Source organism: Onychomys torridus, chromosome 9 (genome assembly GCF_903995425.1).
Source record: "Onychomys torridus chromosome 9, mOncTor1.1, whole genome shotgun sequence".
In the NCBI taxonomy this organism is placed as follows: domain Eukaryota; kingdom Metazoa; phylum Chordata; class Mammalia; order Rodentia; family Cricetidae; genus Onychomys; species Onychomys torridus.
In genome coordinates, this window is record NC_050451.1 from 111,502,256 (window position 1) to 111,529,425 (window position 27,170).

At 37.3% G+C, this 27,170-nt stretch overlaps 1 protein-coding gene across 1 annotated transcript in view; it reads right to left on the reverse strand.

Moving 5' to 3' along the window:
- Nalcn (sodium leak channel, non-selective) overlaps positions 1-27,170 on the reverse strand; it is a 326,188-nt gene that overhangs the window by 197,200 nt on the left and 101,818 nt on the right. Inside the window, exon 11 of the mRNA XM_036199902.1 lies at positions 4,276-4,407. Within this exon, the coding sequence (XP_036055795.1) occupies positions 4,276-4,407 (132 nt within the window). The remainder of the gene's footprint in view (positions 1-4,275; positions 4,408-27,170) is intronic.

Here is a 27,170-nt window from a genome sequence, read left to right on the forward strand (position 1 = left end):
AAAAGACTATCTAGGATAAATGAATTCGTCCTATATTAAATACTGTCTCCTCAAAATTCAGATTCATTTCGAACATCAGAATATGACTTTATTTAGTAGTAGGATATTGTAAATATAACCAAGTTCATATGAGGTCATGTTTTATTTTGATGGACCCTACTCTAATAATTGTTGTCCTGGTAACAGAGAAATGTAAACATGGTCATAAGAAGAGACATGAGAATACACACAAAGAAAAACATCCTTCATCCATTAGGATGACTTAACTTCAAGCTAAGAAATGTCAAAAGGGCTGACAACCTCTAGAAAGCAGGAAATGACAGGGAAAAAAGAGAATGGTTCTCAACCTCTGAGTCCTGACCTCTACAGGGGCCACATATTAGATATCATGTGTATAGTATATTTGCATTACGGTTCATAGCAGTAGCAAAATTACAGTTATGAAGTGACAACAAAATAATTTTATGGTTGAGGGTCAACACAACATGAGAAACTGCATTAAAGGGTTGCAGTGTTAGGAAGGTTGAGAACCACTTGTAGAGGATTAGAAGGGAGTGAGGCCCTATTAACATCTTTATTTTAAATTTCTGTCCTCCAAAAATATAAGACAACAAATTTTTGTTTTAAACCAGGGGTTCTCTTACTAATGCTGCAACCCTTTAAAACAGTTCCTCATGTTGTGGTGACCCCCAAACAAAAAATTACTCTTGTTGCTACATCATAGCTGTAATCTTGCTACCATTATGAATTGTGGTGTAAATATGTGATATGGAAATATTTGATGTGTGACTCCCTTGGGGTTTGCAGCCAGGTTGAGAATTGCTGTTTAAACAAATGACTGTGGAACTTTCTTATGGCAGCCCAGCAAGATACCATGGAAATACAGCATAAATAGGCAATCGAGCAGGAAGGGTGGGGACAGAAGAAAGGTCACGGGAAGGCCAGCGGCAAAGAGCAAGACTGGCATTCTATAAGAAATAACTGGAGCAAAGGAAAAGGTGAGGTAACCAAAACCCCACACACCAAAAATAGTTATTTCGGCTCCATGATGATACCTGCTCTATCATCCCAGCCATTCTCGTCACACCCCCTTCCAGCTTTGAAGGGGCTCATAGGCTTGCTGGCCATCTATGTCCCAGGGAAAATTAAAAAGTGATGAAACCCAATAAAACCTGACCTGATCTTCTCACAGGAATGAAACCCACATCCATGGTGAATGTCACAAGCAACAATGAGTCACTGCTTCAAGTAATCAAGTCGACTTTGCTCTGGTGAGGATGACTATATAATCTCTAATCACTGAAATTGTTAGAGGGTATGTAAATATCAAACCAGGGAAATGGAGTAATAGAAAAAGCAAATCAACTTAAAATACACTGTGAAGAAGAGGGAAACCATGGAAGACAGAAAGTAAAGATGTAAGCACGGTGCCAGGTAAGTGAGACGCACCAGGAGTGTGCTTGGGAAGGGGGATAGAAGGATCAGAGTTCAAGGCTAGCCTCAGCCACATAGTAAACCAAAATCAGCATGGACTACAGAAGACTCTGTCTCAAAAAAAAGGTGGAAAGAAGGAAAGTAGAGAAAGAGAAGAAAAAAGAAACACTTAAAACCCAAATACTTCCATGATTATATGAATGTACACCAATGGAAATGCTTTTAAGAACAAATGGATGTATTGTTGGAGAAAATAAAATATAATATCCATTGTTCACTAGAGAAATATTTAAAAATAAAAGAAACATGAAAGTCAGAAATATAAAGATGGGAAAGTATATAACATGCAAACACTAAAACATACAAAACTGTCTCAGATTGGGTTCTCTTTGGAACAGAAGCAAATACTTGAGAACATAGTTTCTTTGGGAAGTGGTCTCAGGAATCTCCAATAGAAGAATTTGGAAGAAGGGAAAATGAAAAGAACATGATGTTCTGTGGATAGAGAGTTAGGGGGCTTGGGAGGAATCGAGGGAGGGGGAAAACATGATCAAAATATGTTACATGACTCCCAAGTCCCAGGGTGGTGAGCTCCAGTACAACGAACAAAAATGTGATGGAAAGATGGGAGAGAGAGTAGTACATGGCGGAGAGATGGGAGAGAGAGTACATGGTGGAGAGATGGGAGAGAGAGTACATGGTGGATAGATGGGAGAGAGAGTACATGGTGGATAAATGGGAGAGAAAGAGAAATGAACCAATTCATGCACTGTGGAGAGAGGTGGAACTGGAGACTCAATGGCATTGAGAACAGGCCAATATGAGGTGCCTGAACTGCCACACAAGTCCATGGTGATGTCTGGCCCCAGCCATTTGGCTGTCTATTGTTCTGGTCTGGGTTGCCATCTGAGACAGTGTTGATGGCAGTGGGGGTATGCCACTGCCACCAGGGGCCAAAGTGATCTGAGAGGCCTGTGCTGCTGTCCCCTGAGGCCATGATGATGTCTGGCTGGAGCACAAAGGGACTGGTCCTGTGGAACCATAGTCACAGGAGCTCCATGACTCTGGGCAACAACCGGATATCTGAAGTGAGGTTCCAGTATTAATGCTGTTAACAGAAGCCAGAGTCCTTGAACCAGACCTGTGACTCGTTGCCATGAATCTTTGCAAGTAAAGCTGTTTGGGGAAAAGCATATACTGTGTGACAAAGCACAGTTTCCAATGCCACTATGACGTGATGGAGGGGCAGGAAAAACGGAGGAGTTGAGTGGTACAGGGATGGTGGAGCTGGAGACTGGACAGTTGTTCCTGGTGTGAGAGAAGGCTGCAATTGATAGAGGAGCAGGTTGTTGCCTTGAGGGGTTGGTGGGATTTTTTTTTCTTTTCTGTTTATTTTTTTAATTCTAATTTTTTGTTTTATTTTCTTTTGGGATGGAGGTTACAAGATTGGAGAACAGATACGGAAGGACTGGGAAGTGGGTAGGATTGAGATGCATGATGTGAAATACCCACAGAATCAATTAAAAAAATTATGATATTTGCTTTCAGAATGATTAAAAACAGTGGTCTTTGAAAATGATTACAACTATTTAAAAATTCGACCTTCAGCTCCTTTACCAGAGGCTAGGTTGATTATAGGGACCCCAGATCATTGCCTAGCCCATCATCGGAGAGTCTTCAGAGAGGCTTCACAGGGCAACTGATGGTAACATGCCGAGACCCACAGCCAAACATTAAGCAGGCCTTGGAAAATTCTGTGAAAGAGGGGGAGGAAGCATTGTGGGAGCCAAAGGGCCAAGGATACCATGGAAAAATATACAGAGTCAACTAACTTGGGCTCATGGGGTCTCACAGAGACTGAACCACTTACTAGAGAACTTGCATGGGACCTGTGCCCTTTTTACATGTGTTGCTTTTGTGTGGCTTTGTCTTCTTGTGGGACTCCTGGCAGAGGGGATAGGGGCTGTCTCTGATTCTGTTGCCTGCTCTTGGGACCCTTACCTCCTACCAGGTTGCCTCCTCCAGCCTTAATAGGAGAAGAGGTGCCTAGTCTTGCTGCAGCTTGGTATATATGAGAAAGACTTGTACTTTTCTGAAGGGAAAGGACAGAAAGTAGATGCGGTGAGGGACTAGGAGTAGGGGAGTGGGGGTGGAGAAATTGTGATCAGGCTGGGAAAAAATTAATTACTTGATTAATTTAAAAAATTAAGAATTAGGTCTAGCAAGATGCCACATTGGGAAGCACTTCCTGCACAAGCCTAATGGCTTCAGGTTAATTTGATGTGGTGCATGTGCAGATGTGTAATGACCAAATCAGGGCAATTAGTGCATCCATCATTTTACATTCATCTTCTGTGTGGTTTGGCATCCTTAGCCCAGGTGTTAACCCCTTAACCTCTGGCGCAGTGATTATTGTACTGGCGCTTTCAGTTTACTCCCAGCTTCCCCCCTCCCCCGCCACTGTCCCTAATTTGTTGAGCTGACTAGTCTGTTTTTGAGCTTCTGAACATGGGATCACTTACAGAAGGAGAAGTATGCTACCACAGCATGAAGAAAAGAGGCAAAATGAGGGCTTGGTAGGAAAGCAGAAAGTTCTGGAGTAAGACTCAGAAGAGAAAAAAAAAAAAAAAAGGTTACTGTGGCAAAATGACTGCTGTAGGGAAGACTGCCCAGGCTCATGGTGACAGGAAGTGAGTGACAGCACAGTGACCAGAGGAATTGCTTAAGAGGCAGATGATGAGTCAGTTTAGGAGACAGTCAAGTAATTGAGTTAATTTTCAAAAGGCCTTCTACAAGACTCTCCTACCTTGAGCATTGCTGCACACCCCTCCAGTGACTTACCTCTGCAAGATAGAATTCATCATATTGCCTTCTGAAGTTCTCTCCCTTGTAGTAGTTGCTGGCTGCAACTATCACATCCACAGTCACCATGCTCAGGATAAACATGTGGAAAACAGATGATCTCATCATTTTCTGAGGAGGCAAAATGGATAGGTAAACTCTTTATGAAGACATGAACCTCACCATTAAGTGCATGTCAATGCTGATAGGTTTTGAGGGACAACAGGTCTATGGGGAAATATGGCAGTGAAAAACAGTTTTTCAAAGACCACTGATCAATGTCTTCCTGTTCAATATTGGGATCAAAGGAAGCCATTTCTTTCAGTGAGTTAAATAAGTATAGGAACATAATTTCAGAAGTCTTCAGTTAGAAATGGGAAATATGTTTATTTGAACTTATATCTACTTGAACCTTGTACATTAGGTTATTTTGACTGTGAGTTCTGACTATATGGAAAACTAGTTTCCAAATGGTTACCCTGAAAAACAAGCATGACCATTTGGTATTAAGTGGGGGAATGAAAACATTTTACATGGTGGAAAGAGGGAGAAACAGAAGACTTATTTTCTGTTATTGCTTCCATAAATACTTTCTGAATAATCCTATAGTGCATAATGACTGTCTGTTGAACTTATTATGTGTCTGGGGCTATTCTAGAATTTTACATAGATTAACTCAATTAGAATCCATGTTAGTTCTGGGATGTTATTCTAATTTGATGGATAAGAAAACTGAGACTCTAAGAGGTTAAACAATTTTCTTCATTGTCACATGAGAATTGAGGTTAGACTCAGGATTGGGAATTAAATCTGGTCCAAGTCCATTGACTGTGTTGGAGTGGAGTTAACTAAGCATTAAAAACAAGTATTATGGTAGCTGCCACATGTTGAATGTTTACTATGTGCCAAGTAACTTATGTACCTGTTATTCATGTTGTGTCTGTTAATGGCAATGCCACAGCTCGAAACAGTAGGATATATGCCATGCATTAAACAGAGTTCAGAGAGTTTAGTTTGTTTGTTCAAAACCACACAGTAAGAATGCATCAGAAATGAGCTTTGCCACTAAGTCTATTTGAAGTCCCTTCTATGATTTTACTCCATTGTCGGGAAGAGATTATCTAAGTGGGGAAAACAGAGGGTGAAGGCTCTGGACACAGAGAGCCAACTGCTCAGGACCAGTGCCACCACATGGTCTCTTCCTTTTTTGTTTTTTGAGTTTTAGAGAGAAATTTACTATAGATTCATAAGCAGGAGATAGTGAGTGAGAGAAAGACAGAAGAAGAGAGAGAATATGAATTTGAATGAAGCATGGAAAGAGAACCATGCAATTTAATTTAGACATGGAGATCAGTCATGTGGCAGATAAGCAGATGTATAGTACAAAGTGGAGGCAGGTGTGGAGTAAGGCTTTAGAGAAAAGCTTTCATAGGCTCTGCCAACATCCAAAAAGCAAAACCTTTCTGAATCAGGATGTAGAAAGGCAGTCACATCTCTTCTTGAGGCTTTCTTCCCCATACTGTGGACACTGTGTGCTCCTACCCTATGATCTGACTGAAAAGCTCCTTAGTATTGCAACTAAAAGAATCTACATAAATCTCAGGCAGAGACTGAGATAAGATGTACCTGAAAGATGTCCAAGGCATCATCTTACCCAGCCTTCTCTAGCAAAATGGGGTGGAGTCAAGTTGTCTGGAACTGAGACTCTACCACTTCCTGATGCTATATCCCTAACAAGCCACTGCACCTCTATTTTCTCCTCAGTAAAGTGGACACAATGTGTCTGCTCAAAAGGTATATTATCATTTTAAAATAAGTCAATGTCTATGAAGATGTGTTATACAAAGACCTCTAGTCCAAACAAATGCCATTTCACGAACTAGATACATTTCTGTTAGGAATGAGAAATTAGTCACACAGGGGCAAAGAATTAATTATATTGAACATCTTTGAGCCCAGAACAAAGGAAGATAAACCAAAGTGCCAAAACCCTAATAACTCTAGAGACATCTGAATCAAGCGAAAAGCAGATTTCCCATGAAGCTTCATGTTCTTCCTGGGGATTGAAACATTTTTATATCAATTTCTCTTTGATTTTATTTCATTGGTAATACAAAAATCAAATTCCAGAACTGTCAATCAACCTGTTTGTATGGCCATCAATTTACTTGCAAGAACTACTGATTTTTATAACAAAGATAAGTAAATCAGTTGTCAAGTTTCTATTCTTGTTAGAACTTGCATTGTTATTTTTTCTTTCTTTGCATTGTTAGAGTTAAATTCCATGCCCATCATTTCCTTTCTATACTCTTTCAACATAATGTTCTATTAAAAACATGTCAACCAATTTCTATTTTATTAGCATGACAGAAAAGCCACAACTTTTTCTTGCTGTTTTCCTTCACTGTGGATTTAGGTCTTAAGTAAACTATTATTACAGGAAAGTCCGAACAAAGCTTTCAGCTATGGCTGTCAAAAAACTTTGAAATTGATTTTGTAACTGTCACAGCTTGGCTTTGGTGCTGTCATTATAATTAGGATTTTTTTTTGTCTGAATGTCTATGTATCTTTGTTGGTACAGAGTCATTAAAATAATCACTTACAATGGAGTTTGATATGCTATAATCACTGTGCCTTAGTTGACTTGCTCCAAAGTAATAACTTTCAAACATTAAATAAGAATGAATGTGATAAGTATGTGTAGGAGCCAAATTTTAATATTAAGATCAGTAACTCCAGCTTTAATATGAAAGCTGGTGACAGAGGCCACTAGAACTGAATTAAGTCAACCAGTGTTAAGAAACTGTCCTCAGCTTCCATGATGCAAAATGGCTGATAATATTGCATCTGCATTCATTCTTGTGTCTACAGAAGTCTAAGTCTGCACCTTCAATTTTTACTTTATTATGCAAATTAATAGAAAGGAAATTGTTGAAGAGGTGTCACAAAACACTATGAAACTTGAGGTTTCCACAGTTCTATCAGTGAACATCAATCTAGGTTCTACTTATCATCTATTTATCTATATAGAGACACGCACACACATACTTGTCCACGAACACCCACATACAAACATTTAAATGTATGCATATTTGTGATGTATTTTTATACATGTAGTATAAGAATTTTCAGACATCTGTATTCAAGTTTTTTAATGTTCCTTCTTTTAAAATGTCATTTTAGTTCACTTTTTTTTAAGTCAAGGGACAGAAGAGATGGTTTAGTGTTTAAGAATGATTGTTGCTGTTCTATATGATCCAAGTTCTGTTCCCTGTACCCACAAAGGGCATCTCATAATCGCCTATAATTCCAGCTTCAGACACCATCTTCTGGTCTCAATGGGTATATGCACCTGCTCACATAGACATACATACACAGACATAAATAAAAATAGAATCCCATTTTAAAGTGGTTTGAAAAAAAAATCAGACAACTTCTGAATAACTTTTAGTTTTTCTTTGCTCCAAAATCCACTTATTTGTATAAATAGCAATTGCAATTACCAAGGTGTGAAGAGACTATAATAGAATCTTTCCCAAGGCATCAAAATTTGTTAGAAACACTAGAGACTTTCAACTCAAAGGGTCTCTGGGTCAGCTGCACCTTTGTTGGTGCTTAGAAATGTAAGAACTAAGGCTGCTTCCTATGGTAATATTTTATTTGTACTGAAATGTGATTTTATTTGTATGTTAATAAAGTTGCCTTGGGTTCAGAACAAGCTATAACAGAAGCTGGGCGGTGGTGGTTGCACACCTTTAATCCCAGTACTTGGGAAGCAGAGCTAGGCAGATCTCTGTGTGTTCAAGGATACAGCCAGCATGGCAACACATACCTTTAATCTCAATACCAACCATAGAAGACCTGGAGGTCTGTACAGACATCAGTGACAAAGAGGTCATGTGGTTGGGTTTACAATCAATGAGAAGGCAGAACAGAAAGTCTATAAAAAGACAGGACACAGGAAGTAGCTCTCTGTCAGAGAGGAAAGACAGAGCAGCAGTGAAGGGTAAGGTTTTCAGCTCTCAGCTATTGCTCTGACCTCTTGGCTATTAACTCTGTATTTGGCTCTGTGTTTCTTATTTAACAGGATGGTTACATCTACATTTGGCGCCCAGCTCATGTGGCAAGAATTCATTAAAAAACCACTTGGCAGTGGGTCTGGCTTCCTGCCTGGGCAGGCCCAGCTACCTAGCTGGGTCCTGCTCCCTAGATTGGGCCTAGCTCAGGTTAGGACTCAAGCCCAACTGACCTTAGCTACAAGCAGTTACCACAGCTGGAGTTACTTGCTTAAAAAGCCAGGCCTGCCAGAGCTACTGATAATTGCAGTAGCTACAGGCAACTGCAGATAGGCTGCTTTTGGCTGAAATGCCAACGCACCTGGTCAGAACTTAAGGAAGCCAGAGCCCAGGCTCAACTCAGCTCAAGTGGGAACACATGGTTGGATTCAAGCTTTTAGCCAGAACGTGGCTATGCTTTACTTTCTCTCTCTCTCTCTCTCTCTCTCTCTCTCTCTCTCTCTCTCTCCCACCTCAGACTCTAGGCAGCTGTTTTGAAATTCCCTTGGATTTCTACTGTTCTACAGTAGAAATTGGTAAGTCAGTTATATTAGATATTTTAAAGGAAACTATTTAAAAAAGATTTTTTTCCGCATTAAAAAAATGGGTTTTATGTGTACATTGGAAGAAAAGTGGGTTTTGTTTGAAATTTTAGGCAGTCTGACAATGGAACAACTATATGATAAGATTAATGTTGATCAAATTATGCACATTATTACTCTTGTTACCCTTATTTTATTATTTAAAAGATAGTCAATTTAAGTGACAGGATAAAAATTTTAGAAAAACCTGTTAAAATGAATTATAGAGAAATTCAGATTCAGACAGAAGAAATTAACAGTGAAGTTGTTTCAGGATTGGATTATAAGGTTACAGAAAGAAAGCCTGTTTTCACACAATTACCCTTAATTTATCCGGTAACCATACAGCAGCTACCTGGTCAAGTGAATACTCAAAATATTTGGACTCCAGTTGAAATGTTAGACTTATGAAGGTTTTAGGAGGCAATAGTATCTTATGGCATGCATTCCCCATATGTAAAGCAAATGTTAAACTCCTGGTCAACTTATAGTAGGATTATACCACAGGACTGGTGGGAGCTGGCACATGCTGTTCTGGAACCTGGACAACAGCTCCAGTGACAAATGTTGTTCAAAGAGGAAGCTAGAAAACATAGCAAAACAATGTAGGGATAAAGTCTTCCACAATCAACTTGTTGGAGAAGGTCAATATGCTGCAGCACAAACACAATGTTTATATGATATCTAAACCCTAGCTCTATGTTGAATGGCAGTCTTGAATGCATGGGACAGAGTTGAGGAACCAGGAAAGAAAACTGAGTCATTTACAAAGGCTATAAAAGGCCCAAAAGAATCTTTCACAGATTTCTTACAAAGACTGACTTCAGCAGTAAATAGAATGGTCCCGAATTCAGAAGCTAGCCAGATAATAATTGAATGCAAATGCAGCATGCAAGAGAATAAATAATCAGACCATTAAAGGCAAGATCTGCATCCTTGGAAGATTGGATTAGAGACATGGTTAATGTTGAGGCTCATGATCATGATAATATGTGAATAGGAGAAGCAATTTCAAACGTTTTGAGGAATGTCAGATGTTTTGGATGTGGAAAGCAAGGACATTTGAAAAGGGACTGTAAACAGGGCACTTCTAGAAACAAAGTTTCTTCAAGGAACAATGGCAACAGAATGCCCCTTCCTTCTGGAGTATGTAGAGAAGGTGTGGTAAGGGAAAACACTGGACCAATGAATGTAGATCAACAAGAGACAGACAAGGTAATACTTTGCCTCAGTCTTTGGGGAAACTCCCAGAGGGGCCTCAGGCAGGCCCCAACAGTGAATCCGGTTCAGACCTTTCCTGCCATTGTTGAGGAGACTCCTACTCACAGCAATTAAATAACCAAATGCTTATTGGAATAAACCAGGCTACTTGGAGTAATGGAACAACTGAGACAGAGAAAACAGAAAATTCAGGAGAAATCATAAAGAAAATTTTTTTTGTCAAACTTCTATAAATGATCAAAGACCAAAATTAACATTAAAAATAAATGGTGTTTTATTATCTGGTCTGATAGACACAGGTGCTGACATGACCAAAATTGCACCAGAATTTTGGCATCCAACTTGGCCTCTTCAGGAGGTAAACGTTCAACTGTTAGGAATTGGAACATTATCTCAAGTGAAACAGAGTGCAAGATGGCTTGAATGTATAGGTCCAGAAGGACAGAGAGGAAAATTAAAACCATATGTAGCTAACATAGCTATGAACCTTGGGGTTGAGACCTGTTGCAACAATGGAATACTCAGATTAACATCCCTCCAACCTCAGAAACAAATAATAAACTAGCACATGTTTCTGAGAGAAATATTAGAAGGTATTATTCTAATGAGTGGTCACCAGCCATCCATATTATACAAGAACAGGGCAGAAAAACTGATGATGTTCCAAAGACACCAACAGCTCTACCTTTAAAATTGTTAACAGACAAGCCTGTATGGGTTCATCAATGGCCTTTAACAACAGAGAAACTCCAGGCTTTAGAAGAGCTGGTGGAAGAACTGGTAAATGCTCAGCATATTGAAGAATCTACCAGCTCTTGGAATTCTCCTGTATTTGTTATTAAAAAGAAATCTGGTAAATGGAGGATGGTAACAGACCTTAGAGCAATTAACAAAGTAATTCAGCCAATGGGCTCTCTACAATCTGGGATTCCTTTGCCTACTCTGTTACCAAAAGGATGGCCTCTCATAGTTATTGATTTAAAAGACTGCTTCTTTTCAATACCCTTACAAGAAAAAGACAGAAATATTCGCTTTCATGGTGCCTATTTACAACAATTCTCAACCAGTTAAAAGATTTCAATGGAGAATCCTCCCACAGGGAATGTTGAATAGCCCAACCCTGTGCCAATATTTTGTCCAACAGCCATTAGAAGTGATATGTAAAAAATTTCCTAAATCTATAATTTATCATTATATGGATGATATTTTACTAGCTGACTCAAATGCAGATACTTTTGAAAGAATGTTTGAAGAAGTAAAGAAAATTTTGCCTTGTTGGGGAATACAAACTGTTCCTGAAAAGATACAAAGAGGAGATTCTATTAATTATTTAGGATATAAAATAGAGCTACGAAAAATTAGACCTCAAAAGGTAAAATTAGGAGAGATCAACTACAGACTCTTAATGACTTTCAAAGATTATTTGGAGACATTTCTCATCTACAAACTAGTGTTGGGGTAAAAAATGATGAACTGAATAATTCGTTCAAAACCTTAGTAGATGACAAGGACTTAAATAGTCCAAGAGAATTATCACCTGAAGCTGAGAAAGAATTAGCTTTGGTAGAAAAGAAAGTACACAAAGGACACGTGGATCATATTGATCCAAGGCTGGATTGCATTTTGGTTATTTTACCTTCTAGGCATTCTCCTATAGGAATATTAATGCAGAGAGAAGATATTATATTGGAATGAATTTTTTACCAAATAAACCAAATAAAAAATTAAAAACTTATGTGAAAAAAAAATCTCTGACTTAATTTTGAAAGGAAAATTGAGACTTTGTCAATTAGCAGGAATAGACCCAGCAGAAATTGTTGTACCTTTAACTAAAGAGGACATTGAAAAATTATGGACAGAAAGTGAAACTTGGCAAAGAGCTTGCAGTAATTTTTTTGGAGAAATTAACAGCAAATATCCCAAAAGTGATAGAATTGATCTTATAAAGAGAGCTGATTGGATCATGTCTTGAACTGTACAGAAAAAACCCATATCTGGAGTTCATACATTTTTATATAGATGCCAACAAACAAGGAAAGGCAGGTTACAAATCAGAAAATATAAGTAAAGTGGTTCAAAGTCCTTATAATTCAGTTCAAAAATCAGAATTGTATGCTATTCTGTTGGTATTAATGGATTTTTCAGAACCTCTCTCAGTATGCTGAAAGAGTGGTATTACATATTGAGACTACAGAATTTATCCCTGATGCTTCAGAATTAACTTCACTATTTATTCAATTACAAGATATGATCAGGAAAAGGAGTCGTCCTTTATATATAACTCACATCTGATCCCATACTGGTCTGCCAGGCTCTCTAGCACAAGGTAATGATGAGATTGATAAATTATTGATAGGAAATATTCTGGAGGCCTCAGAATTTCATAAAATACATCATGTCAATAGTAAAGGTTTAAAAAAGGGTTTTTCCATAACCTGGCAACAAGCCAAGGAAATTGTAAAAAAAAATATCCTATTTGTTCCTTGTACAATCGGATGCCATTACCAGCAGGATATAACCAAAAGGGTACTCAGAGGAATGAAATCTGGCAGATGGATGTGTTTCACTTTGCAGAATTTGGAAAATTGAAATATGTACACCATACTATCGATACTTATTCAGGATTTCAATGGGCGACTGCTTTGAGTTCTGAAAAACCTGATTCTGTAATCACTCATTTGCTAAAATTTATGGCCATCATGGGTATACCTGCACAAATTAAAACTGACAATGCTCCAGCATATGTCTCTATTGAAATGAAACAGTATTTTGCTTATTACAATATAAAGCATATTATAGGTATACCACATAATCCTACAGGCCAAGCAGTGATAGCAAGATCCAACAGAACTCTAAAGGACATGGTAAATAAACAGAAAGGGGTAACAAAACCCCCCAGAAATAGACTGCATAATGCTCCATTAACTTTGAATTTTCTCAATGCTAATGAGAAAAGAACAACAGCTGCAAAGAGACATTGGATAATAGAAAAAAAAAAAACTTACAGAATTAAATCAGCCTATATATTTCAAGGATGTGCTGACCTCAGAATGGAAACCAGGATATGTGTTATGTTGGAGACAAGGTTTTGCTTTTGTTTCTGCAGGAGAAGATAAGCTGTGGATACCATCAAAATTGATAAAGGTTCAATTTGAACAAGCGAGACCTCTTAATTAGAGAAGGTGATAGATCATCAACCAACATGACCATCCAATTTAAACTAACTTATACCATTAATACATGCCTTTTCATTTAATCAGATATAACTTGCCAAAAGGGAACCTCCCCAAAATTAGTCTTGGGGAAGGGTTTTTGTTTTTGCCTTTTAGGAGAATGAAGGCTAAAGAATCTGAAGAACACTGGACAAATGAGACAACTGATGAAAAAGGACAAATCATCTGTCCCAGGAAAAAGAGTAAAATGGCCTATTGGTATATGATCTACAAAATTTCATGTCTTCCTAAATGTTTGTTTATGCTCTTCTCTAAAAAATTTAACACTATTGGTCTTCTTGTAGTCCCAGTTCAATTAAAATTTAAAGCTGACTTTGGAGGTGGAGAATGGCTCTCTCCTTCTTTAAACTCAAGAATGTTGTTAAAAGGAAAATGCAAACTCCCTGTAGCATACCAGAAGAAAGAGCCATCTTCTGACATGGGACAGCAGAAAAACCAAATTAATTAAGGGACTATTCTATTACTAATCTCAATTCTTTGATTCTATTCTGATTCTTTAAACTTTTCTTAGAGTATGAATTTTATATCAAATTTTACAAGATTATATATATAATATATATATATATATATATATATATATATATATATACATATACACACACACACATTTTAAACTTTGTTAAGATAATAATGGTCATATAGAGTACTAACTAATTTTAGAAAAAAGGCTTCAATTAGCTGCCTATACATGTCTTTGTGTTCGAGTCTCTTATGAGTTTTCTGTAGGAAATCATGGCCAGGCCTAACATCAACTGAAATCTCCAGGGGCCCCACAACAACAGTTCCATGTGGACAATAATAATATCACTACGCTGAAAAACATCATCTACAGATCAGCTTTGGACTACAAACTACTCAGAGCACTTTTGAGAGGGTTAGCTGAGATGATCCAGTTTCAAAGACTACTTGAATAAGGACTGAGATAAACCCTGAACTTTGGCTCAATAATGCTCAAACTGGACAACAAAGGATATAGTTACCTTTCCTAGAATTTGACAATTAACCCAAAATTTTTCTTTTCAGAATAAAGATACCTTCGCCCATACCCAACAGGAAGCAATTTTAAGAATATGACGCCCACATTCCCAAAGAGGTGGTGTGGGGCAGGTGTTTTTGTTTTTTTTTTTTTTTTTTTTTTTGTCTTTTAATGGGTTTTTAGTCTGGGGTAATTTTCATTGTTTAGGAGGGTTGGTTACAAGTTGTTGTTAAGTGTTAGGAAAAGGGCTAAGCAAAGGAGGTTAGATTTAAGGTTCTTGTTTGAAAAAAAAAGACAATTACTAGTTTTAAATACTTTACATTGGATTTGATTTTTTTTTATATTATATACAAGTTATATATTTTGAGATTGAGATTGTTAGAATATGCCATACATATATTTCTAATCTTGCTCAAGATATTGTACTTATACCATTCATTTAGCAATGTAATGCAATTTGCTGATCCTTGAATGTTATTATTACCAACTACTAGGATAACAAAATGAAATTAGTAGTTAGACACTACAATCAAACTTGCAGTCATAATAGGTGTGTTTTCAAGATTGAACAGATATGTTTTAGATAGACAGGTCATCTTCAAACCCTTCAGAGACCTACAGAATATGGCACTTAAAATGTTTTAATAACTTAGGAATTTTTCTTTTTGCTGTGACTATGAGACATGTCAGCTCCTGGCAGTACCAATATACTTCAGAGAAAATATGGGCATTGAAGAAACTGCATATGGAATTAACTTTCATTGTGACAAAAGTTAGCCACTGGACAACAAAGTATCCTTGAATCAACTGCTGACAAACAGGACAGACAAGACATGAAATAAAAGACTACCGATTCTTGCCAAAAACAAGTGTGGTTGTGGCTTTAACAAAAGGCATCTTCTGAAGCCAGAAAATATGGCACCATCCCTGAAGTGAGTGGCCTTTGCAATCTGGAAAAGGTACTGTGCCCTTTTCTTCTAAAGCAGCTGAACAGGCAGTGCGCCAATGGCTTCTGATGTGCAGTGGAACAGTTATTCTTGAAGAGTAACTAAGCACACACCTCTCAATAGTAGACTGGCATTTAATAGAGGGATGTGGAGAAGAATGTGTTGCCAAGATGAAGCCACATATACACAGCAAAGAAGAATGGATGGCTGAATTAAAAAAATATCAACAATTTCCAGAATTTAAAATCCTGAATCATGACATGACACGAGTGGAATTCAGGTGTTTCTAGTACATGGACTACTCTCACCAAATGTGAGGTCAAACTGTTGGCTTTATATACATCCTAGTTCCTAAATGAGTCTGTCAGATAACTAAGCCTATAGGCTGAAGATGATGCCCAATACTGCAGAAAAACCTCAGGTGACTGTCTAGGCAGCTGGCTGTTTCTGTCAACACACATTTTTTTTTTTTAAGAAGCTGCTTGCATGCACCTCCTGTTTTTATTTTTTATTAGGTAGTATTATTTCCTTCTTGGGTCTCTGGGGGAGTTGAAGATCAGTTAGTTATAGTTATAGTTTTCCTTGTTAAGAATTTCAGAAAAGAAACTAAGAGGTGTAAGTGTATAAATTTGAAAGATGTTATAAGACAGTTCTGTTAGTAATATAAGTTAGGATAGAAAGTGAGTCAGGTACATTTTGAACTTACCAAAATAGGATAGATAATGTAATTATTTTCTCTGAATTTGCCAAATATGAATGGACGAGGCATTTTTTTAGGTATTTATTGCTTTTATATATGGTATATAGTTATTATACTTTTGTATATAGTTTTTCTTATATTAGTTATAACTTTTTTCCTTTTTTCCTTTTTATTAAAATAGAAAAGGGGAAATATGGTGATATTTTATTTGTATTGAAATGTGATTTTATTTGTATGTTAATAAAGTTGCCTTGGGGTCAGAACAAGCTATAGCAGAAGCTGGACGGTGGTGGTTGCACACCTTTAATCCCAGCACTTGGGAGGCAGAGCTAGGTGGTTCTCTATGTGTTCAAGGATACAGCCAGCATGGCAACACATGCCTTTAATCTCAATACCAACCATAGAAGACCTGGAAGTCTGTACAGACATCAGTGACAAGGAGGTCATGTGATTGGGTTTACAACCAATGAGAAGGCAGAACAGAAAGTCTATAAAAAAGGACACGGGAAGTAGCTCTCTGTCAGAGAGGAAAGACAGAGCAGCAGTGAAGGGTAAGATTTTCAGCTCTCAGCTATTGCTCTGACCTCTTGGCTATTAACTCTGTATTTGGCTCTGTGTTTCTTATTTATCAAGATGGTTACATCTACAGCTTCCCCTCCACAAAGAATTCAAATCTGTAACTTTAACAAGGTTCCTAGGTGGTCATGTTCAAGTTTAAGAATAAGTGCCATAGATAATACTCATTGAATAAGAGGGTAAACTGGGTGACCTATAAAATTATCAGATTCTTCAAACTTCTTGATTCTAGAAGCGTGCAATGACTGAAGCAGAATCTAAAAGACTGGCTGAATAACATTGTTATATTAGGATCACTAGAGCCCCAAATGTATGGCAATTCCTTCCCATGCAATTCCAAGGCAAAGAACCAGTTAGATAAAAGGGTTTGCACCATGAGGGGGCTTTCTGAAGCCACAATTACAGACTCTTTAAAAATGGCAGGGGATGGGGTACTGTAAGGAGCTACAAAAAAAAAAAAAGGAATAGCATTTGATTAGTTTCCAAAAATAATTTAGTCTCACTAATATCTCATTTTTTTCTCCAATGAAAATGAGTTTTGACTTCTGACCTGCAACACATGATAAATTTGTTTTGTTTTAAGTAACTAAGTTTGTGGACATTTGCTTCAGTTGTAATAGGAAACCATAGAGTACTATCTATGATTCTGATGGACATCAGCTCAAATTATCTTCTAGGGTAATGATTGAACACACCTGCCCAGTACTGTGAAGTGATACTTGAACTATGGTCTCCACACAGGGTGACTTATCAGTAGAATGCAGTAAATACTGTTGCTTCAAATGTAAACAACATTATAGTGACTATATCAACATCTTGCTTTGTACTAGGAAATGCCATGAGAGAATGAGTGTGAAGCAATGGTGCAAAGCCCAAGAACAAGAAATATCACTCATACTAGTTTTAGGGCTGAGGATTAGCTCAATGGTTGAGTGCCTGTCTAGCTAGCATGCATGGAGTCTGTGTTTGTGCAAAATGGAAAAAAGAGAGAAAAACACTAGTTTTGAGTTCCTTCGTCCAAGGAAAGCCTTCATGAGACTGTAAGGGAAGCCACACAGGGAAAGAGCTCCTTGTTCAATTAAAATTGATATTAACAAGAAATTGTATCATGAGATGAGGCAATCTGTACTAGAGTGCTTGGTCTATGCCAAGCTTCATTTCAAGTACATTGCATACTGATGTGATGACACCATTTGGTTCTCAATAGTCTCAAGTATTTGGTGTTCATGTCATTCCCCTTCATCAGGAAGAAACAGACTTCTTAGAAAGGATAAGTAGTGTTCTAATCACATCAAGTTGGAAAGCATTCCCAAATGTTTTGGGAACAAAGCAGATGTTCTTCTACCTTCTCTTGAGCAGTCAAGAAGCCCTTGACATGGCTCTAGATACTAAAATAGACGTGAAGCAGTATCCTTGCTGAGGGTTTGTCTAGGAATAGAAGGCAGAAGTACATGAAGCTGTGTTTGAACCTTAAGACAGTTTGTTCTGTACAGATGTATGTAAGATCATTATGATATAATGGAATGTTGAAGACTGGTTGAGCTCTGTGCCTGACTTGACAACATTTGCTCTTTATGATAACATTTTCTGTTTTAGGAAATATTTACATAGTTGTTTGAAATATGAATATGAACAGGACTATTTAATCCTGGGTGTAGCTTATTAGTCATCTTGACTATTGTATTGGAAAACTGGAGGGCTTTCAAAATAGAGATATGATCAGTTGCTTATGGAGGAAGGTAAGAGAGATAAAACACAAGGGATTAATTAAAAGAAATAACAAGTCTTGAGACAGACTATGAAGATTCATAGATTTTAAAAATGTCTAATGTGATTTTGTTTTGGGTAGTTTATATGTAAGTATTTTGTGGGAACTGCTTCTATTAATTTTTCAGCTAATATTTTTATATGAAGTTGGACCTTTGAGAGCCTTAAAATTCTGTAGATAGAATATCCAAATTAAGAAAACTTGTGGCCTCAGAGTACACAAGGCATATAAATTATGATACAATAATGAATACCACAGTTCAGAAGTTAAATCATTCGTTTGCTTATGGAGTGAACAAAATATACTACCTTAATTAAAAATAAAGTTCCATTGCATCGTTTGGATACCAAATTTTGAATTTCATTTGGATTTCAAAATAAATAATTTAGATAAATAAATGCATTTATAAGATAATTTTTCAAAAACCATCTTGCAAATTATCTGTGAGCCTAAAGAATAAGAACATAACAATGAGCAGCTTCACAAAACCTAAAATAAATCTCCTGTTCACAAGTGTTTTGTCCTTATTGAGAAGACATCTGCATGTTAATACTTCTATAATTGATATATGAAATGGTTCCCAATTAAAATAATTTTTGTTAGGTAGTTAATATGTTTATATCAATACTGAAAACAGATCAGTGAATGTTCTTCTAGACTGTGTCTTTCAACATCACCTGTCCTTAGAGAGGCAGGATAGGAAAGGATCCACAAGTAACTCTGTACAAGGGTACTGGGAGTCTGTGATACCATGAACACCCTGCCAATTGCCATGCTTGCTCTTTTCTTAGGTAAAAATGAACATCTGGAATCAAATTGAAGGAAGAAGACTCTCATAAGACCCTTTAATCTCTTGTCCAGTATCAGAAAGTTTTCTACTGTTATGTCAATAAATCACATATTGGTAGTCATACTATTATCATCAATATACTTCAGCCATCAGCTCCTGACCCTACAACACAAGTTAGATCTTAATAAGAAGAAACTCATGTATGCTAGGATGAAAAAAGTTGCTAATATGGGTTGAAAGTTATTCTTAGCTAGTGATTTTAATGTTTCTTTTAGTCTTTGTGGAAAAGTGTGGTGGTGTCTCATTGAATTAACCCCATGGGTGTCCATGCCCTTGGCAGCATCTTCTACAGCAACTCTCAATTCATTCATGTGATTTTCTCTGGTTAGTTTATAATAATAGAGGAGTCATAAGCAGAGAATTGGGAAATACTTGTTTGTTAGGGTGCCTGAGCCACCACACTGACATGCTGACCTAGCTATGGATCCTAACATCCTCTTCACTCCATTGCCAGCCAGCAAAGCCCAGAGCATAAATATGAGCTGAAGAATGTCTGATTATAGGTGCCCAAGCTATTAGCTGAGATTTGGCATGGACTGGCAGAGCTTTTCAGGCAAATCATAGATTCACAAACAAAAATTACTATCTTCTTTATAAACCAGCATGGCTTAAACCAGCCAGTTTCCTTTGATTGCTAACCACCAGGCTATCCCAGGCATTCTGGTACTTCCATGGATCATTGATCTGATCTAGGGATTTGAAAATTAATGATCTAGTAATGAATGTTGATCCTTGGGGAAAGGGAAAAGAATTTATGGGTGTCCTAAAGGTATTCAACCTCATTGTCCAATGCCTAACCACGTATATAAAATTCTGTTTTTTCTATTCAGAGACTCATCATGACCCACAATACCACAACATTCATATTAATACAATACCTTGCTCAGCAGTAGAGACCCACAGAAGATACTTTGGGACACTGTAAAACAGTGCTAAAGACCACACTCATCTGCATTGCATTGGTAAAAACAAGGGACACTTAAAATAGGCCATTTCCTAAGACTTAACAAAATCATCTGTCCTGAATTGATTTAAGCTATGGTCTATATTGCTTATGAAGGCTTTAATTTATGACAGCAGGTACTTTCCAGAATACAATGTCATAATGGACATTCACACTTTGAAACATATTACTGAACAGTGATTAATATGCCCCTATTTCCTCATACTTTGTGGCCAAAAATTTATGGATTAGTAGGAGAAAGGAGAAGTAAATGAAGATCTGTACCAAACACTTCCAATTAGTTCAACTATAATTAAGGATTAAGAACTCAGTATCCCTACATGAATTCATTATTGACATTTGGAAAAAATCAGAAAGGAGAATGTAAAATCTTGGCTTGTAAGCAATGACATGTTGACTTTGTTAATATGATAGCCTCAGATAATAATAAAGATCAGAACATTAGAATTTTTACCATATCTTCCTATCATGCTAGAAAAAAGAGTAACAGAAGAAAGATGCTCATACACTATTATTTGGTTCCTCTCCTTAAGTTTTCCTCTAAGCGTATTAATTTACCTCTGATATAAGAAATGAAAAATGTCATTGTGCCTATGTGTTTGTACATAAGTATACATGCTAAGTAGCTGTATTTAGTCACTACATAATGTAAACATTCAAGGCAATATATTTTTTTAATCTACAAACTGGTATAAACAAACAAATGGATTTAGAAACAAGGACAAAGAAACAGACTTCCAAGCCCTGGGCTTAGGAGTTGAGGGTGGGATAAATGGCTGAGCCTGGAGGCTGAGTCAGTTGACCATGGAATGTACATGAAATAACTTCCTAGAAGTGAGCATTGACCCTCCTTAAGTGGTGAGTGAGTCTGTGAATGTGCTAAAGACAAGGATGATCCTTTCTCCAGGTTGAGTGACCAACTATCTCCCACAGCCTATGCTGGGAATTTTATGTGCATCAATCCTGATACTTACATATAGAAGAAGCTTATTATTCTTGTTTGTGAGATAAGGAAACTGAAAAAAAAAAAAAAAGCTTCGGAAAGTTGTCCCAAGTGGTCCTTGGATTCATTGTCTTAGCTAGACCTCCTTATCTTCTCACACTGTCCAGGAGGACAGAGGATACTAGCTGATCAAATGACCTTAACTTCTCACAGGCACCACCAATTCTAAAATTATCTATCAGTTATGGGATGATTCATTAAGAAAATAGATATTGTAAGAACTATCTAGGATGTAACTCTACCATTCAAAATACATGCATCACACTGTTCACCCCTTCTCAATCTTCACCTTCAACGGAAAATTTCTCAAAATGCATTAAAACACTACAGTAATAATCTTGTCATAATTTGACCTATTTATGCGGAAAAAGGCCTTTTATCTTTTTTCTTGCAGAAGAGGGAACAACATGTGATGTTACCAGAGAGAAATTGAGTGGGAGTACTCCATGTCTCGTGTATACCTTCATTTTCCTGTCAGATATTCTTTACTGATAATAGACCACTGGGTATGCATGTGTTGGAAGAGAGTGTCAAGAATGTAGCCATATCTGTCAAACTGACAAGGATGAAAACTCCTACCTGAGAGGCAGGGGACTGGTTTGTCACAGCAGCAGCTGAGGAATGACTTTCCCTCTTAATTTGATTCAATTCATCATGCATTATAGTGCCCCCCTCACACAGATGTTGCTCTTATAAAAAGCAGCACTTAAATGGCTACCTAATGGTGGGTTTGATGCTAAAAGAGTCAATTATAACTTTTCAGTTTTCTAAGATCCACACTTAAGCATACATTCAAGAAACTTTCTGAATTGTTTCATAATACTGCATGGGAGACTTCCCTCACTGCCTAATAACAGCAGAGTGTAGACAAATTTTTTGGGAGGCTGACAGCTCACAAATAACACACAGACATTATTAATTATGAAAGCTCAGCTTTAGTTTAGGTCTGTTCCTAACTAGTTCTTACAACTTAAATTAACCCATATTTTTCAGTCTACGTTCTATTGGGTGGCTCAACACCTCATCTATTTGTACTGCTCATCCTGCTTCCTCTACACTGGCTGGCAACTCTGTCTTTCCTCTTCCCAGAGATCTTTCTCTTTCTGGAAGTCCTGCCTAGCTATTAGCCATCCAGCTTTTATTATACCAATCACAGCAGTGATCTTCACACAGTGTACAAATATCTCACAGCAGGAGAGTGCACAGTTTGGATCCATGCATCTAGTATGCACACTTTGGATTTGTCTCCATATTTAAAATTTCTATTGCTTTGTATTGATATACAAGTGATATATCCTTTAGAAATATATGGGATTTCTGAAAATCATTTATAATAAGTGGGCAAGTGACATGTTAGCAATTTGAAGATTGCTTATGAATCTGCAAAAATTTATAAGAGGCTAGAAAAGATGGTTGCATTAACTGGCATATTAGATTACCTTGTTTTGTTTTGTTTTATTTATTTATTTTTTGGTCTTTTTTGTTATTTTGTCTTTTTTTTTTTACAGAATGAGGACCAAACCCAGGGCCTTGTGCTTGCTAGGTAAGCGCTCTACCACTGAGCTAAATCCCCAAACCCTAACTGGCATATATGGAAGGGAGGAAATTTACTGCTATGTGATACCGTTGGTCTGCCTGCCCCAATCTACAGGTTCCCTGAGTGATATTCCAGACTCTCCATCTAAACAGGTCCTATACACCTTTCATCAGAGCCTAGCCAGGCAATTCTGCCTAATTCTCTAACCCTCAAACACCCTTCTCAAACCCAAGGTTTAGCCCACACCCTATATCCAGTATTCCATTTAGCCATCCTTGCTTGCCCGGGGCCCTACAGGCAAGCTTCAGCCAGGACATGCTCCATCCACTCCCAGACCTCTCATGTGCCAAATTCAACCACTCTATATAGCCAAGTCCCACACATCTTACCCCAGGGCCTAGCTTGGTGAGTTTAACTGATCCTTCCTTCCATGAAACACCCTCAACCCTCTCAGATCTACCTCCAAACTATAGGCTTGAATCAGGACACACATTTTGCATGTGATCCCAGGTCCCTCTAACTTACTTCATTCTACTTAAGTAATATTCACCATTTATGCCTAACTCAGTCCATAGATCCTGTGTTTTGCCACAATCTAATCTGTCTGCATCAAACATAGAACAAAAGGAGACCACATGTACAAATGTCATTGCAAAAATGCAGATAACATGAACGTTCAAGGCAGTATTCTTCACAACTCCCAAAGCCAAGCAATCCTATAAAAGTTTTCTCCCATGACAATTACCTTGATAAATCCTAGGACACAAAGTGTAAAAGAATAATCATACATTTCTTAAAAAATTCAAGGAACTGAAAGAAGACACAAAGAAATAATGAACTTAAAGAAAATGAATTTAAAGAGAATAAAGGCTTGAGTGATGCCCAAGAAAACACAAACATAAGCCTGACAGAAATGATGAAGATAATCCAGAATTTGAAAATGTAATTCAATAAAACATTAGAAACAACAAAAAGAACTCAATCAGAAATGAAGATGAAATTAAATAACTCAATAAACCAACTATCCAACTCAAGGGAAAGCCTTGAAAGTAGAATGAATGAAGAGTATCATTGAGTCCTGATATTCAATCATCAAGTTTTAATAACTATAGCTTTTGTCTTCTTTCTACAGTCCCTTGGTGGTTTATTCATCTCTTCAGTTTAAAATGTAGCTTCTTGTACTTAAGTTTGGTCTGTTGAATATAAAATTTTTTAGGTTGTTTATATCTTGAATTTTTTTCTTCTTTAAGTATGGCGAATGTTTACTGATGGGTCCATTAGTCTAGTTTGCCAGTTGTGGTGTTGTGGTCTTTCAGGACTTGTAATACATTGATTCCAAAGTTTCCATTAGGAATCAGCCATTCTTCTTCTATTTTTTCCCCATTTTTCTTTATTAAGAAATTTTCTACTCACTCCACATACTATCCACAGACACCCCCTCCTCCCTCCTCCCACCCCCAGCCCTCTTTCCCAAGCCACTCCATACCCCCACATTCCCCAAATTAAGGTCTGCCATGGGGAGTCAGCAGAGCCCAGCACACTGAGCCTAGGCAGGTCCAAGCCCCTTCCCACTGCACCAAGGCTGTGCAAGGTGTCACACCACAGGCATCAGGTTTCAGAAGCCTGCCCATTGACCAGGGACAGATCCCAATTCCCCTGCCTGGGTGGCCCCCAAACAGTTAGAGCCAAACAGCTATCTTCCGTATCCAGAGGGCCTAGTCCTGTCCCATGGGGGCTCCACAGCCACCAGTCCACAGTTCATGGGCTTCCACTAGTGTCAGCCATTATTCTTATGGGTTTTCCTTTATATATGACTTGAATATTTACAATAGGCCACATATTGTGACAGAAAACAAATCTTAATAAATTCAGAAAGATTGAAATAACTTTGTGTATCTTATTGCATCATAATACAATAAAATGAAATTGAGAGCAAATTTCTAGTAAGTATGCAAATTCAAGGAGATTAAAATCCATTACTGAATGATGAATGAGTCAAAGAAGAAATTAAGAAACAAAAACATCTGCCAGGCAGTGATGGTACACGCCTTTGATGCCAGCACTTGGGAGGCAGAGGCAGGCAGATCTCTGTGAGTTCGAGGCCAGCCTGTGTTACAGACTAAGTTCCAAAGCTACAAAAGAAATACTGTCTCAAAGAACCAAAAAAAAAAAAAAAAAAAAAAGAATGAAACAAAAAAAATCTTCTGGAATTAAATGAAAATGAAACTATAAATAACAAAATCCTTAGGACACATTAAAAGAGCCTTATAGATTTATAGCTCTAAATGCTTACATTAAAAATAAACATAAATAAAATGTCTCTATGTAACTAAAAAAAATTGAAATCAAGAAACAAATAACAAACAAAAACCACAAACAAACAAACAGAAAACCAAACAAAACAGCCAAAACGTTGGCTTGCTGTAGATTGCCTTTATTATGTTTAGGTATGTTCCCTGTATTCCTGATCGCTCCAAGACCTTTATCATGAAGGGGTGTTGGATTTTGTCAAATGCCTTTTCTGCGTCTAGTGGGATGATCATGTTTTTTTTTTTTCTTTGAGTTTGTTTATATGGTGCATTACATTGACGGGCTTTCATATGTTGAACCACCCTTGCATCTCTGGGATGAAGCCTACATCAAATTAAATGGAGAGAAACTCAAAGCAATACCACTAAAATCAGGAATAAGGCAAGGCTGTCCTCTCTCCCCATACTTATTCAATATAGTACTTGAAGTTCTAGCCAGAGTTATAAGACAACATAAGGAGATTAAGTGGATACAAATTGGAAAAGAAGAAGTCAAGCTTTCCCTATTTGCAAATGACATGATAGTATACATGAGTGATCCCAAAAATTCAACCAAGGAACTGATACAGCTAATAAAAACCTTCAGCAACATAGCAGGATACAAGATCAACTCAAAAAAATCAGTAGCCCTCCTATATACAATAGACAAACAGACTGAGAAGGAAATCAGAGACACATCACCCTTTAAATAGCCAAAAATGATATAAAATACCTTGGGGTTACTCTAAGCATGTGAAGGACCTATATGATAAGAACTTTAAGTCCCTGAAACAAGAAATTGAAGAAGATGTCAGAAAATGGAAAGATATCCCATGCTCATGGATAGGCAGGATTAACAGAGTAAAAATGGCGATCTTACCAAAAGCAATCTACAGATTCAACACAATCCCCATCAAATTACCAACACAATTCTTCACAGATCTGGAAAAAATGATACTCAGCTTCATATGGAAAAACACCAGGTTTAAATGAATCCCCAGGGGAGTCTCGGCCCTGGAGGAGATGGGAATGGAGAGGAGGGGATGGGGGGAAGATAGGGGTGGGGGCGGGAGGGGGGAGGACAGGGGAACCCATAGCTGATGTGTAAAATTAAAACACAAATATAATAATAATAATAATAATAATAATAATAATAATAATAAAGAAAACCCAAAACTAACAAAAAAGTAAAACAAGAACAAAACAAAATAAAACCAAGTAGTTGACAAGAAACAATAAAAATCAGAGTGGAAATTAATGAGATAGAAGCAAAAAGAAAAATACAAGAGCTAGTTCTTTGTGAAGATAAACAAGATTGACAGACTATTGACACAATCACTCAAAAGAAATAAAGAGATGACTAAATTAACAGAATCAGAAATTATGAGGGAAACATTACAAAGGACACCAAAATCATTAAGGATATTGTAAAGGATCTGAGCATTTACATACTTGAAAATTCATATCCATGTTAGCTTGTCTTGTACCAAACCCCACGGACACTAATGAGTGATTGTTATTGCATTTTGTTTCAGTGGAGCAGCTGCTTCTGCTTCAGCTCCCATGACCAAATTCTTGAACTCAATACCTCTCATATTTTGTGAACTATTCTTACATCACATTTCCTCTCAGTTCACTCTAATTTTGCAAGTTTTCTGATGATTTTCTTCTGAGAACTTGTGTGGGAGGTCACAGGCTCAGAGTCATAGTTAGCCACTGTGGCTAATGTACAAGAACCTGAATAAAGCTATAGTGATTAGGTAAAAGAATGGAGACAGACAAGGGAGATATGAAAATGGAAAATTACATGGCTCAGAAGAAGGGAAGGTACAGGATGTACAGTGAGATACCAGGTTATACCTGCAATGGCCACACTCTTTGAACATCATGACAAAACATTTCTCAACTGAAAACACAAATGTCCATGTAATTTTCTCAAATTATATAGTGGTAATGGAAGAAGAATATTAGAGTCAGCTTTAGAACAAAGACAAGATAATCCATTTGTGAGGATTTGTTTAGTAAGGCACTCACACCAGTGGTTCAACATATGGGCTGATACCCTTTGGGCTGAATGATCTTTTTGCAGAGATTGCCTAAGATTTTATGTAAACAGATACTTCCATGATGACTCATAGCAGTAGTAAAACTACAGTTATGAAATAGTAACAAAGATAATCTTATGGCTGGGGGTCA